This window comes from Musca vetustissima, unplaced genomic scaffold (assembly GCF_032173495.1).
Source record: "Musca vetustissima isolate MV318-11 ecotype Yass unplaced genomic scaffold, APGP_CSIRO_Mvet_v1 utg15884, whole genome shotgun sequence".
Lineage (NCBI taxonomy): Eukaryota > Metazoa > Arthropoda > Insecta > Diptera > Muscidae > Musca > Musca vetustissima.
Window position 1 is genome coordinate 49,326 of NW_026887347.1, and position 14,776 is coordinate 64,101.

General features: G+C 34.5%; 2 protein-coding genes across 2 annotated transcripts; one reads left to right on the plus strand and one right to left on the minus strand.

Moving 5' to 3' along the window:
• The first annotated feature begins 2,705 nt into the window (after positions 1-2,705).
• LOC133334919 (cyclin-dependent kinase 8) lies at positions 2,706-4,210 on the plus strand. The gene has a single exon (XM_061543233.1). The coding sequence runs from the start codon at positions 2,708-2,710 to the stop codon at positions 4,208-4,210; it is 1,503 nt and encodes a 500-aa protein (XP_061399217.1). The 5' UTR covers positions 2,706-2,707.
• An 8,907-nt stretch (positions 4,211-13,117) lies between these two features.
• On the minus strand, positions 13,118-13,940 carry LOC133334914 (protein CREG1). The gene is made up of 3 exons (XM_061543228.1): positions 13,455-13,940; positions 13,310-13,391; positions 13,118-13,230 (listed from the first exon to the last, which is right to left on the minus strand). Exons 1-3 carry the CDS (start codon positions 13,938-13,940, stop codon positions 13,118-13,120), a joined length of 681 nt encoding a protein of 226 aa, XP_061399212.1.
• Positions 13,941-14,776: the final 836 nt, after the last annotated feature.

The window sequence follows — 14,776 nt, forward strand, 5'->3', positions numbered from 1 at the left end:
AATATTAGTTATATTTTAAATTGTTTAAACTAACAGTTAGTGGGAAAGCTAAAAAATAGAGTGCGTGTGTATTAAGTGTAATATATATTTGAAATATGAGCCGAAAAACAAATACTAAAATTCTTATAAGAAGCTTGATTGTTTTCGGACATGGTTTTACATAGATTTTATTAAAGGTTCTAGTTATGGTTATAAAGTCATAACTAAACCATTAAGGAAAGTTCAAAAGTCGTACGGGCCAACTATATTATACCCTTCACCACTTTGGGTACGTACAAGAGATGCTAATATATACAATATCATGTACATAGAACAGACATAGCATCTTTTGAGGACCATTGAGATGGAATCGGTCAATTAAATTTTGTGTTTATCGAAAAAAATTTAATTAATTGCATTCGCTATACAAATATTGGAAATTTCGTGCACCATTTACATACACTCCCGCGAATCTATATATGGGAGCTATATCTAATTCTGAACCGATTTTAACAAAACTTCGCATACATCAGTCTGACCCTAATTCAGTACGCTGTGCGTAATTTTGTCTCAATCAGACTAATATTGTGATTTTAATGCATCATTCACATAAAATCGGAAGTATCTATATATGTGGGAGCTTTATCTAACTCCTCACCGATTTCAACAAAACCAATTTTTCCCAATTTCAAAAGGGTTCATCCTTGGGCCAAATAAGTGACTTGTGCCAAATTTCACCCAAATCGGATCATAAATGTTTGCAATTTAACATCAACACATGGACCGACGGACAGACGGACATGCATAAATCAACTCAGAATATGATTCTATGCATATTCTTAAAAGGAACCATGGGTCTATTTACATTTGCCTGTTACAAACATATGTACATAATACCCTGTTGTGAAGGGTATAAACATTTTTGGGATTTCTTCAGATGTTGGATTCTAAAGTTCCGTTAAGACCAACGACGTAGCCAGAGGCCCGGGCCCCTGTGCTTTTGCAAATATTAACAAATAGAAAAGTCGTGAAATTCGACCTGGTTGAACTTATAATATCCTTCACAATGAACTGGACATTTAAAGCATTGGTAATTTATCGGTATCGTGGGATGTGCCATGGTAAATTAATGTATATAATTCTTGGTGGGAACATGTGCCACCCAATAAGAACACATGATATGAACTTACATCCAATTAGGTTTAAAAAACACAAAAAAAATCCGCAAAAAATTACCAATTTTGGTAGGAAGATGTTCCACCGTATCAAAACCAACTTACCAAATTGCAGGCATCTCAGTTGAAAAACGTGTCAAAAATTCCCAAAATACGGAGAATTTGGCGGTACTGTCATAATGGGCTATAACAAGACGAGGACAGATATATCCCGTTTTCAATACCAAACATCCTATGATTAGTAACAATCTATATGCGAATATTCAAAGCTCTATCATGATTTCAACACTATAGAGATTTTGTTACCCTCCACCATAAGGTGGAGTGTATATTATATACAAATGTTGACCCTTTGTGGGAGAGGCACTAGAAACATATTTGGATCAGCAAAGTATTGAGCAAATCGGTCCATGACAAACATATTTTTTTTTTGTATAAATACGATATTTATAATGAGGACATATACCCCTTGATATGACTTTGGACCATATCCGTTTCGGCAATTGAAAGTCAATTTGAAAATCTCCTCCGTTTATCTGTCTATGTGCCTGGACGTTTGATATCCTTTGATATGACAGTTTTATATCACATATTACTTTGGACCATATCCGTTTCGGGCAATTGAAAGATGCACACGATTACTTTCAAATAAGGTAACCGAATTCTTCCAACTTTTGCACATAATATTTCTTTCAAATCTAAATTAAGTTCGAAGATAGGACCCAAAATTTAAAAAATAGACAGAATATATAATCAGTCGGTAAACACCTAAATCTCATACTCATGACCTAAATACGAAGGGGTCGAAAATCAAATTGTTGGCGTTTTAGAAATCCTTGGTGTACTTATTGATGATGAGCTGTCATTTACATCTCTTATCCATAGAGTGGTTTATAGCTGCGACCGTCTCCTTCCTCAGCATATAAAGAAAAAGGGTTCACGCACTGGTACTACCGCAGCTAACATGCATAACATGAGAAAGGAATAGCATTCAATAGTGCTGTTAGATATGTATATTCTGTTGGGAACTTTTCCCATATTTCTCCCTTTAGAGAACATTTTATTGGCTGTCCAACAGTGTCCTCTGCTTGTAACAACATGAATCTCATATCGACTAGTCGCATCGAAAAAGCTATGCGAGTCCTTCAATTATAATTTGTAATTTCATGATAAAAAACTAAGGCGAATCTCTAAACTTAACTTACGCTTAAACATGGCTTGTAGTATATATACGATTCGCTGCTTCCCAATAATTAATATTTACAATATCTGAGTAATTTTTACTGGAACAGTTAATGTACACATTTTATTAATTTCCCGACATTACAATATGTTCTTATATCGACATCCCTAATAACAAATCTCGAACATCTGTTCTGAGAACAACAATTGCATTTTCGAATACAACTCTGTAGTTCAGCGGCAGCTGTTTATTTTTGGCACTTTTGCATACCGGAAAAAAGTAAACAAAAGCCCAAGAAAAAACTTTTGGCATCTTCTCCAAATATTATTTTGTAAAATTATAAAAAAGGAGTCAAGCCTAATTCCGCACAATGGATTACGACTTTAAAATGAAAACTCAAAAGGAACGCACCAAAGTTGAAGATCTCTTCAACTATGAAGGTTGTAAAGTCGGCCGGGGTACTTATGGTCATGTTTACAAAGCCAAATGGAAAGAGACATCGGATGGCAAGGAATACGCCCTTAAGCAAATCGATGGTACCGGTCTGTCGATGTCGGCATGTCGTGAAATCGCCTTGCTACGCGAATTAAAACATCAGAATGTGATCGCATTGATACGAGTATTTTTGTCCCACACGGACCGTAAAGTGTTTTTGCTCATCGACTATGCTGAACATGATCTCTGGCATATTATTAAATTCCATCGAGCAGCCAAGGCTGCTAAGAAGCAAGTGGTCGTACCAAGGGGAATGGTGAAAAGTTTACTGTATCAAATATTCGATGGTATCCATTATTTACACAGTAACTGGGTGTTACATCGTGACTTGAAGCCAGCTAATATTTTGGTTATGGGTGATGGACCGGAAAGGGGTAGAGTAAAAATTGCCGATATGGGTTTTGCGAGACTTTTCAATGCTCCGTTGAAACCTTTGGCCGATCTTGATCCTGTGGTGGTAACATTTTGGTATCGTGCTCCAGAATTATTACTGGGAGCCAGACATTATACCAAGGCCATTGATATTTGGGCTATTGGTTGTATTTTCGCTGAATTGCTGACATCTGAACCCATTTTCCATTGTCGCCAAGAGGATATTAAGACTAGCAATCCCTATCATCACGATCAATTGGATAGAATATTCAATGTTATGGGTTTCCCTCAGGATAAAGACTGGGAGGATATTAAGAAAATGCCTGAACATCACACCCTGACCAAAGACTTTAAACGTTCATCGTATTCCACGTGTTCCTTGGCCAAATATATGGACCGTCATAAAATAAAGCCGGATAGTAAAGCATTTCTTCTACTTCAAAAACTGTTGCTGATGGATCCCAATAAACGCATCACATCAGAAATGGCCATGCAAGATCCATATTTCCTAGAAGAACCATTACCAACCCAAGATGTTTTTGCCGGTTGTCCAATTCCATATCCAAAGCGGGAGTTTTTAACAGATGATGATCAGGAAGATAAATCGGATACAAAACGTCAACAGCAGCAGCAACAGGCTGCAGCACAACAACATCAACAACAACAGCAGCAACAACAGGCCCAGCAACAACAACAGCAATCGCAGCTACAGGCTCAGGCTCAACAACAACAACAAGCTCAACAGCAGCAGCAGCAACAACAACAGCAACATAGTCATGAACCGAATTCGAAGAGGGTACGACTATCTGGTCCTGGTGGTGGTCCACAGCCAAATCAACAGGTGGTGCATCCAGGACAACAACAGCAACAAGATTTCCATCAGCAACAAGTTGCAGCTGCAGCTGCTGCCGCTCAACAACAACAACAGCAGCAGCAACAAGCAGCCGCTGCTGCCCAACAAATGATGTTCAATCAACAGCAACAGAATTTCCAGCAACGTTTCTAAAACTTTTCAATAAATAATTTGAATTTAGGTTGTAGGGTTCTTTTTTGTATTTTATTATTAAAGAAAATCGAATATATTCGAATGCATTTTCAGGCAAAATGGACGGCATATCCATATCAAATCAATTTCTACACATTTAAATCGAAAGTCTTAACAATATTTCTAATCTCTTTGTAATCGAAGGGAAATTTAATACCACCTTTTAAAAATAAATATATAAATATGTCAGGGGATGTTAATTATAATTTGATATGGGATATGTTTCGTCGATTAGTTTATAAGTAAATCTACTATCTATCTACTTTAAAGAAGCAGAAATAAATAAATGAAAATACTTAGTATTCAGTATTCAATAAAAGTGTATTTTAATTTTTTCGAATTTCGAACCAAATTTTGGAAATGAAAAGGTGGGCAAAATATTTGTATATATGGGGAAACAGAAATTATTCTTTAATTATTTTCAGGTCCAATTCCAATTTCTATAAACTCTGTAAAATTGCTATATATTTTCAGTGTGCCACAAAAGACTACGAAATGTTTATGTATATTTGTCAATATGCCAAGGTACCGGACGATGATGTTTGTGAAGTTTTGGGCCACCTAATTATTTGTATGTATATGATGAGCCAATATGCTAAGGCTAAAATCTACACTGAGAAATACAATGAATTTAAAGGTAAAATGAAAATATTTAATTTAAATTAATATTTATTTATATTTAAAATCTATTCACAGCTAAATTAACACGAAAATCTCTACAAAGAAATTGTTTTGGTAAGTAACGAAAGCTCTTTAATTTTTTCCACAGTTAAAATTATATATTTTTTTAATTACAGTACAAATTGAAAAACAACTTGACAATTTCAAAAATGAATTGAAAGAAATATACACTACTTTTCCAAATGGGATTAATCATACTGAAACTATCGAAACGTTTAGGAAATGCAGTGAAAATGGGTAATTATTTTTAATAGCTACAAATATTATATTCAAAGGTCTAATAGACAATTTTCGAGTTGTATTAATGGGATTACGCAAAAGCGACATTTGGTCCATACGAGACAAGCTGTATGGACGACGTCTAAATCAGTCTTTATATAACCCATCTTAAAACTCCTAAAAGTAATCTCTGAAGATGACCACAGTCGGTTCTATAGATGCCCTGAAAATGGACCTATACCAAAATGGACCTCGCACTTTCGCTGCATATTTGGTGGGCCCTACATTAACAAATTGTCAGAACTACAGTCTGATTTTTTTAGAAAAAAAAATTGTAGACCTCAGATCAGATTTTTTCTATAAAAAATATTGACAGACTTCAGGTCTGTAATTTTTTTTTTTAGAAAAAAATTGTCTGACCTTAGATATAATTTTTTTCTATTGGAAAACTAAATTTGTCTGTTTTTTTCTATAAAAAAAAATTTGTCAGACCTCAGGTCTGAGTTTTTTTCTATAGAAAAAAATTTGTCAGACCTCAGGTCTGAGTTTTTTTCTATAGAAAAAAATTTGTCAGACCTCAGGTCTGAGTTTTTTTCTATAGAAAAAAATTTGTCAGACCTCAGGTCTGAGTTTTTTTCTATAGAAAAAAATTTGTCAGACCTCAGGTCTGAGTTTTTTTCTATAGAAAAAAATTTGTCAGACCTCAGGTCTGAGTTTTTTTTCTATAGAAAAAAATTTGTCAGACCTCAGGTCTGAGTTTTTTTTTCTATAGAAAAAAATTTGTCAGACCTCAGGTCAGAGTTTTTTTCTATAGAAAAAATCAGGACCTCAGTTGATGAGGTTTTTTTCTATAGAAAAAAATTCGTCAGACCTCAGGTCTGAGTTTTTATTCTATAGAAAAAAAATTCGTCAGACCTCAGGTCTGAGTTTTTTTCAATTGAAAAAAATTGTCGACCTAAGGTCTGGCATTTTTTTTCTCTATTAAAATATTGTTAGATCTTAGGTCTGATTTTTTTCTATAGTCTTCCCCTCAAAACTCTTAATCTGTATACTAAATTTGTGTAGATGTTGGCTATATAGGTTCTCGACCCCGACACGACACGGATTTTGACTCCACAGACCTTAACAACTAAAATACCCAACTAACCTTTATAACCTATGTTTTATTATTTTACCTATTTCATAGAAATGGTCTCATGATATCGAATAACGATTTCCAGCGTGGTGAAATTATATTCATCGAAAATCCAACGTATCAATCAATTAAAGCTCCATATATACGTTGTGAGCTATGTTACCGAATGTGTAAACAACAAATATATACTTGCTTGGAATGCCACTACAAAACTTATTGCTCCGTCAATTGTATGAGAAAGGATCGGCTCGAACATGAAATTGAATGTTTCGGTTTTATGCAATTAACATTATTGTATTTGGATGCTAGCCAAATATTTCGTATATTTGCCAAAATATCAAAAATATTGGATAAATTAGTTTTCAACACTAAGTCGTATCGTAATTTTCGTACAGCCGTAGATGTTTGGTTTCATTTATTGGATGATTTAAAAGTAACGAAATTTAGTGATGATGAAAATCAAGCACCCATATCAATATTGGCAATGGAACCTCGATATGATCTTTTAAGTGAAATACAATATTCGACATTGGTCACAACGGCATTTCGTTTGGCCATCTTTATTGATGCGAAGACAACCATGATTGAGGACTATTATCGGCGTTTACAAATGTCCGATAAACAAAAATTAATTATTGTTGGCTGTATACTAATGCGCATACATTGTAATCTCCTGTTGAATACTTTTGATTTTGAAATAAATGAATTCGATATGCTGCTACAAGGACTTGCTGCAAACAACACCACCGAACAATTAAAAAATGCCGTGGCGGCGACACAACGTAATGACCAAATCATTAACAAGGATCTTGTTGAATATTATAAAATTGATATTAAGAAGGAGATATGGAAAAAATCGCAACAATATATCAGATCTACAGAAAATACAAATAAATTAACATCCATCATTTGCACGCCGAATAATTCTAAACGCCAATGTCGACGCCTCTATTCGTTGCTAAGCATCTATAAAGATCACATTGCCGAGCTGTACTTTAATCCCGAATTAATAAATAAAATTATCTATGGACAACAGGCCGAGGAGGCATTAACTCCCGTAACTGCCAAACTGTTATGTTCGAGCATAACCCAAATAGACGATATGCAACGTTATTATTTTGTCAAGAAATATACCCGTTTATTTCACAATCATTATACGGATTTCTTTGTGCAGCTGGCGGAGCGGAGCACCTGTGTACATCAGCTAGCAAGTATGTATGCACCGTTACTAAAACAATTTGAATATTCGTGTAGGCCAAATGTGGAAATAATGTAAGTTAGATGAGACATGATTTTGTTATACAACAAAATTTCACTGCCCTCTATTTACAGTATTATGAATAATGGTGTAATTATGGGAAAAGCACTGAAACCCATTAACAAAGGAGAACAACTTTATGTAACCTATACATCAAATATTTCATTTAATTGTCAATCGGATAGACAACGTTTTCTAAAAGAATTTGGTAAAATTCAATGCCATTGTGAGCATTGTAATTCTGAGTCGAATATACAAGATTCTATTGTAAGTTAATACACCCATTTTTATACCCTTCACCACATTGCAAAAAGAAATGAGATAGACCGATGGTTCCTTTTGAGAATATCCATAGAATCACTTTTTGAGTTTAAGTACAAAGTACAGGTCGCATTTATAATCCGATTTGAATGAAATTTGGTACAGCTCATTTGTTTGGCCCAAGGACAAATCCTATTGAAATTGGGGAAAATTGGTTAAGATTTTATGTAATTGGTGCACCAAAGTCCTTATATATCTTTCGACTTGCACGAAATTTGGCACAGCGGACTTAATTGAGTCTAGAATGATGTGTGCTAATTTTCGTGAAAATCGCTTCAGAGTTAGATATAGCTCCCATATATATTTTCGTGCGATTTTGGTTAAATGGTGCCTCAAAGTCCCTATATATCTTTCGACTTGCACGAAATTTGGCATAGCGTACTGAATTAAAACTAGAAATATGTGTCTTAAGTTTTGTGAATATCGGGTCAGATTTAGATATAGCTCCCGTATATATTTTTGCCCGATTTAATGTAAATGGTGCACCAAAGCTCATATAAATTTTCCGATTGCCACGAAATTTTGCAAAACGTACTAAATTAGGTAAAGAATGATGTGTGTTAAGTTTTGGAAAAATCTAAAGATTATATGTCTGTTCTATCTGCCGGATATTGTATATATTAGCGCCTCTTGTATGTACCCATAGTGGTGAAGGGTATTATATAGTCGGCCCGTCCGGCTATATAAGTAAGTAAATAATTTGTATACTTTTTGCTTCTGCAGACTCTTCGTAGCATAATTTATTGTGACAAATGTAAAGGAATTGAATTAACCGCCGATCGAAATGTATGCCCTAAATGTGGCACACACTATCATGGCTTGCTGTCAAAATATCGTACACGATTACGTATTTTAGAAGAACAATTAGATCGTAATTTAAAATCCGATAAACAAAATGATCGTGATATTTACGTTCTGCAGCTGACAATATTTTTACATGCTAAGAAATATTTTGGTCCACAAAATGAATATCGCATCATTGTCGAGTTAAAACATGCTCGTTATTTGGCATGCAAAAGTAAGTAGAAAATTTAATTATTTATAAATCTATATATACAGACAATTCGGACACTTAGATTAGGTTATGGGTGTACGGTTGTTAGAAACAACCGACCACTCGGAGACTATTGTCCATTGTGATCATCCTTTATACCAGAAAAGAGAAAGGGTAGAGAAGAGAGAGTGGAAGAGCATGAAGAAGATAGTAGGAAAAGGAGAGCCTAGATATGGTTATTTTAGCCATTTCAGATTTTTGACAAAACCTAGGTTCTGGTTGGTGTTTCTTTTTTGGACCAGATTGCTTTTGAGATTCTGCAACCAGATTCTCTCGACCATCTGTTTCCAACTACCTCGACGTAGAATAAGCGGATTTTGCCAATGAAATAGCCAATGAGTGGTTGCACAGATCTCTCAATCAGAAGATTTGACATTTGTGAGCCACGGCTATCTCATTCCCTTCAATGTCACTATATCCTGGAACACATCATAAGCTAACTATCTGTCGTGTATCGTTCAGAGCGAACTTGCAATCAAGAACTGCTTTTAAGTGAAAAATTACAGACCTGGCAGAGGTAAGGAGCCACTAGTCCAGGATTCCCTACTAGGAAACTCTCCTTTCTTTCATTAAAGTCTCTATGAGAGGGAACATAGTCACATTAGTACCATTTCTTCTCAAGAAGCCTTGAATGCGATCCTGAATCTCCAACCACATTCTGTTTAAATTCCAGGCGGTCAGATGTGCTCTGAAGCTCCGAGAAACGGATGCCTGAAAATCGCTAAACTATGGTCACGTTAGTATCCTCAACATAACGCCAGGTTGTGACTTCTTGGAGAGGAGTACTCACATCAGCGACTGTACTCCCTCTCATAGAAAATTTAATGAAGGGAACAAGATAACCGACGAGCTAGCTCGAGGGGGCTCACAATCGTCCAATCTTCCTATTGAGAGATCGTTGCAACAACCCATTGGCTATGTCATTAGAAAAATCTGCTTATTCTACGGCGAGGTAGTCGGTAACAGATGGTCAAGAGAACCTGCTTACAGAATGTCAAAATCTATCTGGCCTGAATTCTCTCGCAAAAGAGCGTCTTCGCTGCTGGTACACAATAAGAGAGAGATCAAAATCATTGTGGGGATCATAACAGGTCACTGCAGGATTAGATCTTTCACTTCAAAATTGGACACCAACGGAGTGGATTACTGCCGTATATCTGAGGACGAAGAAGAGCTAGAAACAATTGAAAATATCCTCTGCAGAAGCCGGTTTTCTCTGTATGGTTGAGGAGAAGGCCTCTCCGATTTAATGATTGAATTTGCGAAACTGAATGAGCCTTTGTGTCACATATGACTATACCACTATACCTTCCTCATAAAAATATCTACATTTTTCCTTTTTTTCTCCCTTGCAGATTTCATAACTCAATCGTATGAATTAATAATGGAAATTCGAACAAATATTCTACACAGTTATGACGAACATTATATTTGGTTTACATTTTATAGCGATATATTGACAACAATTAAAATTTCTATTTGCTATAATATTGATGAAAGGTAAGGGCTTTTGTTTTAATTTTCATAATATTATTATTAAACATATTTACATACACACTCACATATATACATACAGATTGTGTGCGATTGCTGCTAAAACCCTAATGCAGTTATGTGATTTTGCCATCTACATTGTAAAAGGTCAAATTGACGTATTAGAATTCTATGAAATTTTTGATCGAAAATGTACAATTGTCTTGAATGATTTAAAAAATTTGCTCATGTGGAAAGAGAAGCTTGCATGTAAGCATATTGAACCATTTGTGGCGTCGCTGAAAAAATCACACCATCAAATATCCTCCACAGCAATGTATGATAAATAGAAAAGTGCACAAATTATATATTCAATTTAAGCATATTCGAATTTATATGTTAATCTCCGGTATTGGATGAAGTGATTGAATTTGTTATGTTTTTTGTTAGTTTATTTATATTTTTTAATACCGGTGTGGTATTTTTTATTTTCTTTTGTAACAAAGCTTGTGTTAAATTCTTAAGTTAAACTTTTTCATCTTTATCTTTATTTTATATATGAAATATAAAAGAATATTTAGTTTTAAATGATTTCTCAATGAAATTCCCTTGCATTATAATTTCACAGTGAAACCTTTTTTGATATATTAAAATGCATCTCTACACAAATATTAGAAGATAGAATTATTTCAATTTATTTTTGTCCATATTTTTAAGTCAACTTATGAATCGTTTTTTTATGTTTAGAGGTAAACAATTTATTCAGTTTTGGTACCTGTTTAGTTGTATCTTGAATGTTTGATTTAAGTTTTTAATAAAAAAATAATAATTTTGCAACCATAATTATTATTTTAATTTCTAAATTTTAAAACATTGCTGGGCGCACACATATAACCAGCAAAGAGATTCGTGCTTATTTTTGTTCGCCTTCCCCAGAATGTATTATTATATCCAAATGAAAGATTTGACTGTAATAAGAAAGTCATTGAAAATTCCTTGAATTTCCGTAGGGGAAGATAGGCTCTGATTAGCTTTAACATGACAAAGCCCAGGCTTAGGTTAGGGATGTACGGTTGTTAGTAGTAATCGTCCACTCGGAGACTATTGTCCATTGTGATCATCCTTTATACCGGAAAATAAAATGCGAAAAGAAGAGACAGTGGAAGAGAGGAGAAAATAGTAGGAGAAGGAGAGTCTAGAGATGGTTATTTTAGTCATGTCAGATTTTTGACAAAGCCTAGGATCTGGTTGGGGTCTATTTTAGCGGGGTTTTACACTTGTGGTAATTGGGATTGGTGTTGAGAGTTTTTCTCTCTTGAGAGAGTAATTAGAGTTGCGCTATTTTTAATTTTGTAACAAGCGTACTTTTTGTTCACAATAGGTACGAATTGACATAAACGCACCAAAACAAGTAGTAGATTTTGTTATTATTCTTGAATACATTTACGCTTAAATTATAACATATATTATTTATGAAAATAACTGGTATAAATATTGGCCAATATTTATCGATAATTATGATTAATTATCATTTGAAGTAGAATTTTAGGTACCTTTTCGTACTTTTTTGTTCCTACCTGTGGCAATGTTTTCCAACTCTATTCCCAATTTACCAATGAGAGAGAGTGAACTCTCAACAGCAATCCCAATCACCAACAGTGTAAAACCCCTCTTAGAGAAGAAATTATTAAAAATTATCAGAGGATATGTTCAATTGTTTCTAGCTCTTCTTCGTCCTCACATAAACGACAGTAATCCTCTCCGCTGGACTGCCATTTCGAAGTGAGAGATCTAATACTGCAGTGACCTGTTATGATCCCCACAATGATTTTGTCTCTCTCTCTGTCTTATTATGTGGCAAAATCAAAGAAGTTGTTCGGCGAGCGAATTAGGCCAGATAGCTTTTGAGATTCTGCAACCAGGTTCTCTCGACCATCTGTTACCAACTACTACGCCGTAGAAAAAGCGGATTTTGAAAATGACATAACCAATGGGTGGTTGCACAGATCTCTCAATCGGAAGATTGTGAGCCCCTCGAGCAAGCTCGTCGGCTATCTCGTTCCCTTCTGTGTTACTATGACGTGGATCCCAACATAAATTAACTATCTGTCGTATATCATGCAGAGCGGACTTGCAATCAAATATGCAGTTTATTACCATTGAAGAAAAAATATTGTAGTCTGTATGGAAAAAAGTCCGTTACTACAAGAAAAATCGGATCTGAAGAGGAATGCCCTGGTGTGATGCCAAATGTCCGAACATTGACACGGTTGAATTTAGATGCAATTTCGCAACAATATTCGACATAAATACAACTTATCAAGTGACGACATTTTTAAGCCACATTGCCCATATGCCTGATGAACCGCTTAACCAAAGGCGAAACGCGTCGCATATTGGTGGGAATGTAGTATCTCTCTGGCTTTCCTTTTCATTGCCACTTCGATCATGTCGAAAGAAAAATTAATAAAAAAAAAACATTTACATGAATGAACCTTCGTCGTAAAAAGGCATAAAACTTAAAAATTCAGAAAGTTATTTTTATTTTTTTACATACAGTGGCGTATGTATAAGTCTTCTTCGAGCTGTAAACATTTTCTTTATTATTGTTATTTACAAAATTAATAAAAAGTGATCACAAGTTGTTGCTTTTTTATAAAAAAATTCTGATTAAAAATCATGTTGTAAAATGCCTATTATTTACATATTCTTATTTTGATTGTGTAATTACTCCAATTTAATATTGTAATAATCATCGGGTTTGACATTATGAGGACCACCATAGAAATCCAATACGTAAATATTTTCAATTTCCAATTCACATAAATAGAATTCGTGGGCTGTAATATTTTAAACAAGAAAACAACAACATTTATAAATCAACTCAAATTGATTATCAAATTTCGAAAAACTGCTTACCTTTTATCCAATTTTTAGCTGCTGGATGACGTTCAACAAATGACACCAGTGCTGGGTCATAGTCTCGGCTATTTTTGTCCAACTGCAAGCAAAACAAAAATTTATGAAATTTATTTAATTTTTATGTACGAATGCCTGCCCATACCTTTTTAATTTGTCCACTTATCATCACCCGGGCACATGTCGGCTCCATAGGATCAATTGATGGTACATGATAACCACTTGGTTGTGAACAGTGTAGTCTTTGCTCATCGGTAAATAGGAATGTTGATCTATTATTCACTTGCCTATCAATACCAGTAAAATCCAAATCAGTTAATAGAAATTGTATGCGTCCCGTTGACTTTTGATGTACATCGTTATCATTAATCGAAATGATATTAACCATGGGAAAACCTTTTATTGCTGGATCTTGTGATATTGTAGCAACCGAAGCCCAATTTGTTTGATGAACCAGTTTTCGAGCAATTTCGGCGTGATTTAATTCGTTTGGTTTCGACCGGATGCCTTTCACGGATAAACCCTTTTTATATTCGGCAATAATACGAGCATCCTCCAATGCTGAATAACCCCGGGAAAGGTTAATATATAATGCCATAAAAATGGCAATACTTAGCCATTTGTTATTCATTTTGAATGAAATGCCGCTCTCTTCCTGAGTGTTGGGTGTTGTGTTGCTTTTCCAAATTGCCCTGAATATATTCTTTGCTGAAAAGAAATAAACTTTTATTTATATTTTTGTACAAATAATATTCTTTGTAACTGATATAATGCAATTAAGTGTAGATATGTATGTATGTGTATGTCACAACAAAGGAGATAAGACAAAAATAATGATAAGATAATTATTTCGGCATTAATTATAATTTCAGTTGATTACACCATGCATAAGAATGCAACAAAGAGCCGAGCCTATGGAGTATTTTTAGGAATAAACCAACCTGCCTTTTGATTTTTGTATTATCTGATGCAGATTTATCAAAGAATGTTAATTTGAATAAGAATATCCATATTACAACAAAGGTATTAACACATAAAATGATAATATAATTATAATTGCAGTTAATTAGTTACACCATGCATAAAAATGGAAGAAAAGCCCATGGTGTAATAAAAAAAATTCTTTGAGTAAAACCCTTTTTGACCTATTTTGTATACCCTTCACCACACTGTGGTACAGGGTTTTATGTCTTTGTGCATATTTTTGTATCTGACAAAAGGAAACGAGAATATGCATGGAATCACTTTCGGGTTCGATTTATGCATGTGCGTCCGCCCGTCTGTCTGTCCATGTGAAATTGTAAACAAAGCACACGTCGCATTTATGATCCGAATTGGATAAAATTTGGCACAGCTCATTTATTTGTCTCAAGGACGAACCCTATAGAAAATGGGAAAAATCGGTTCAGATTTAGATATAGCTGTCATATATATTTTCGTCCGATTTATTGTAAATGGTCCCTATAT

What these genes read in the sequence shown, in the direction of transcription:
- LOC133334914 (XM_061543228.1), bottom strand. Translation starts at nt 13,940, where the DNA reads ATGAATAACAAATGGCTAAGTATTGCCATTTTTATGGCATTATATATT. An exon ending in TAAGTGGACAAATTAAAAAG is followed by an intron (nt 13,392 to 13,454) that starts GTATGGGCAGGC and finishes TTTTGCTTGCAG; the next exon opens with TTGGACAAAAATAGCCGAGA. An exon ending in AGCTAAAAATTGGATAAAAG is followed by an intron (nt 13,231 to 13,309) that starts GTAAGCAGTTTT and finishes AAAATATTACAG; the next exon opens with CCCACGAATTCTATTTATGT.
- LOC133334919 (XM_061543233.1), top strand. Translation starts at nt 2,708, where the DNA reads ATGGATTACGACTTTAAAATGAAAACTCAAAAGGAACGCACCAAAGTT.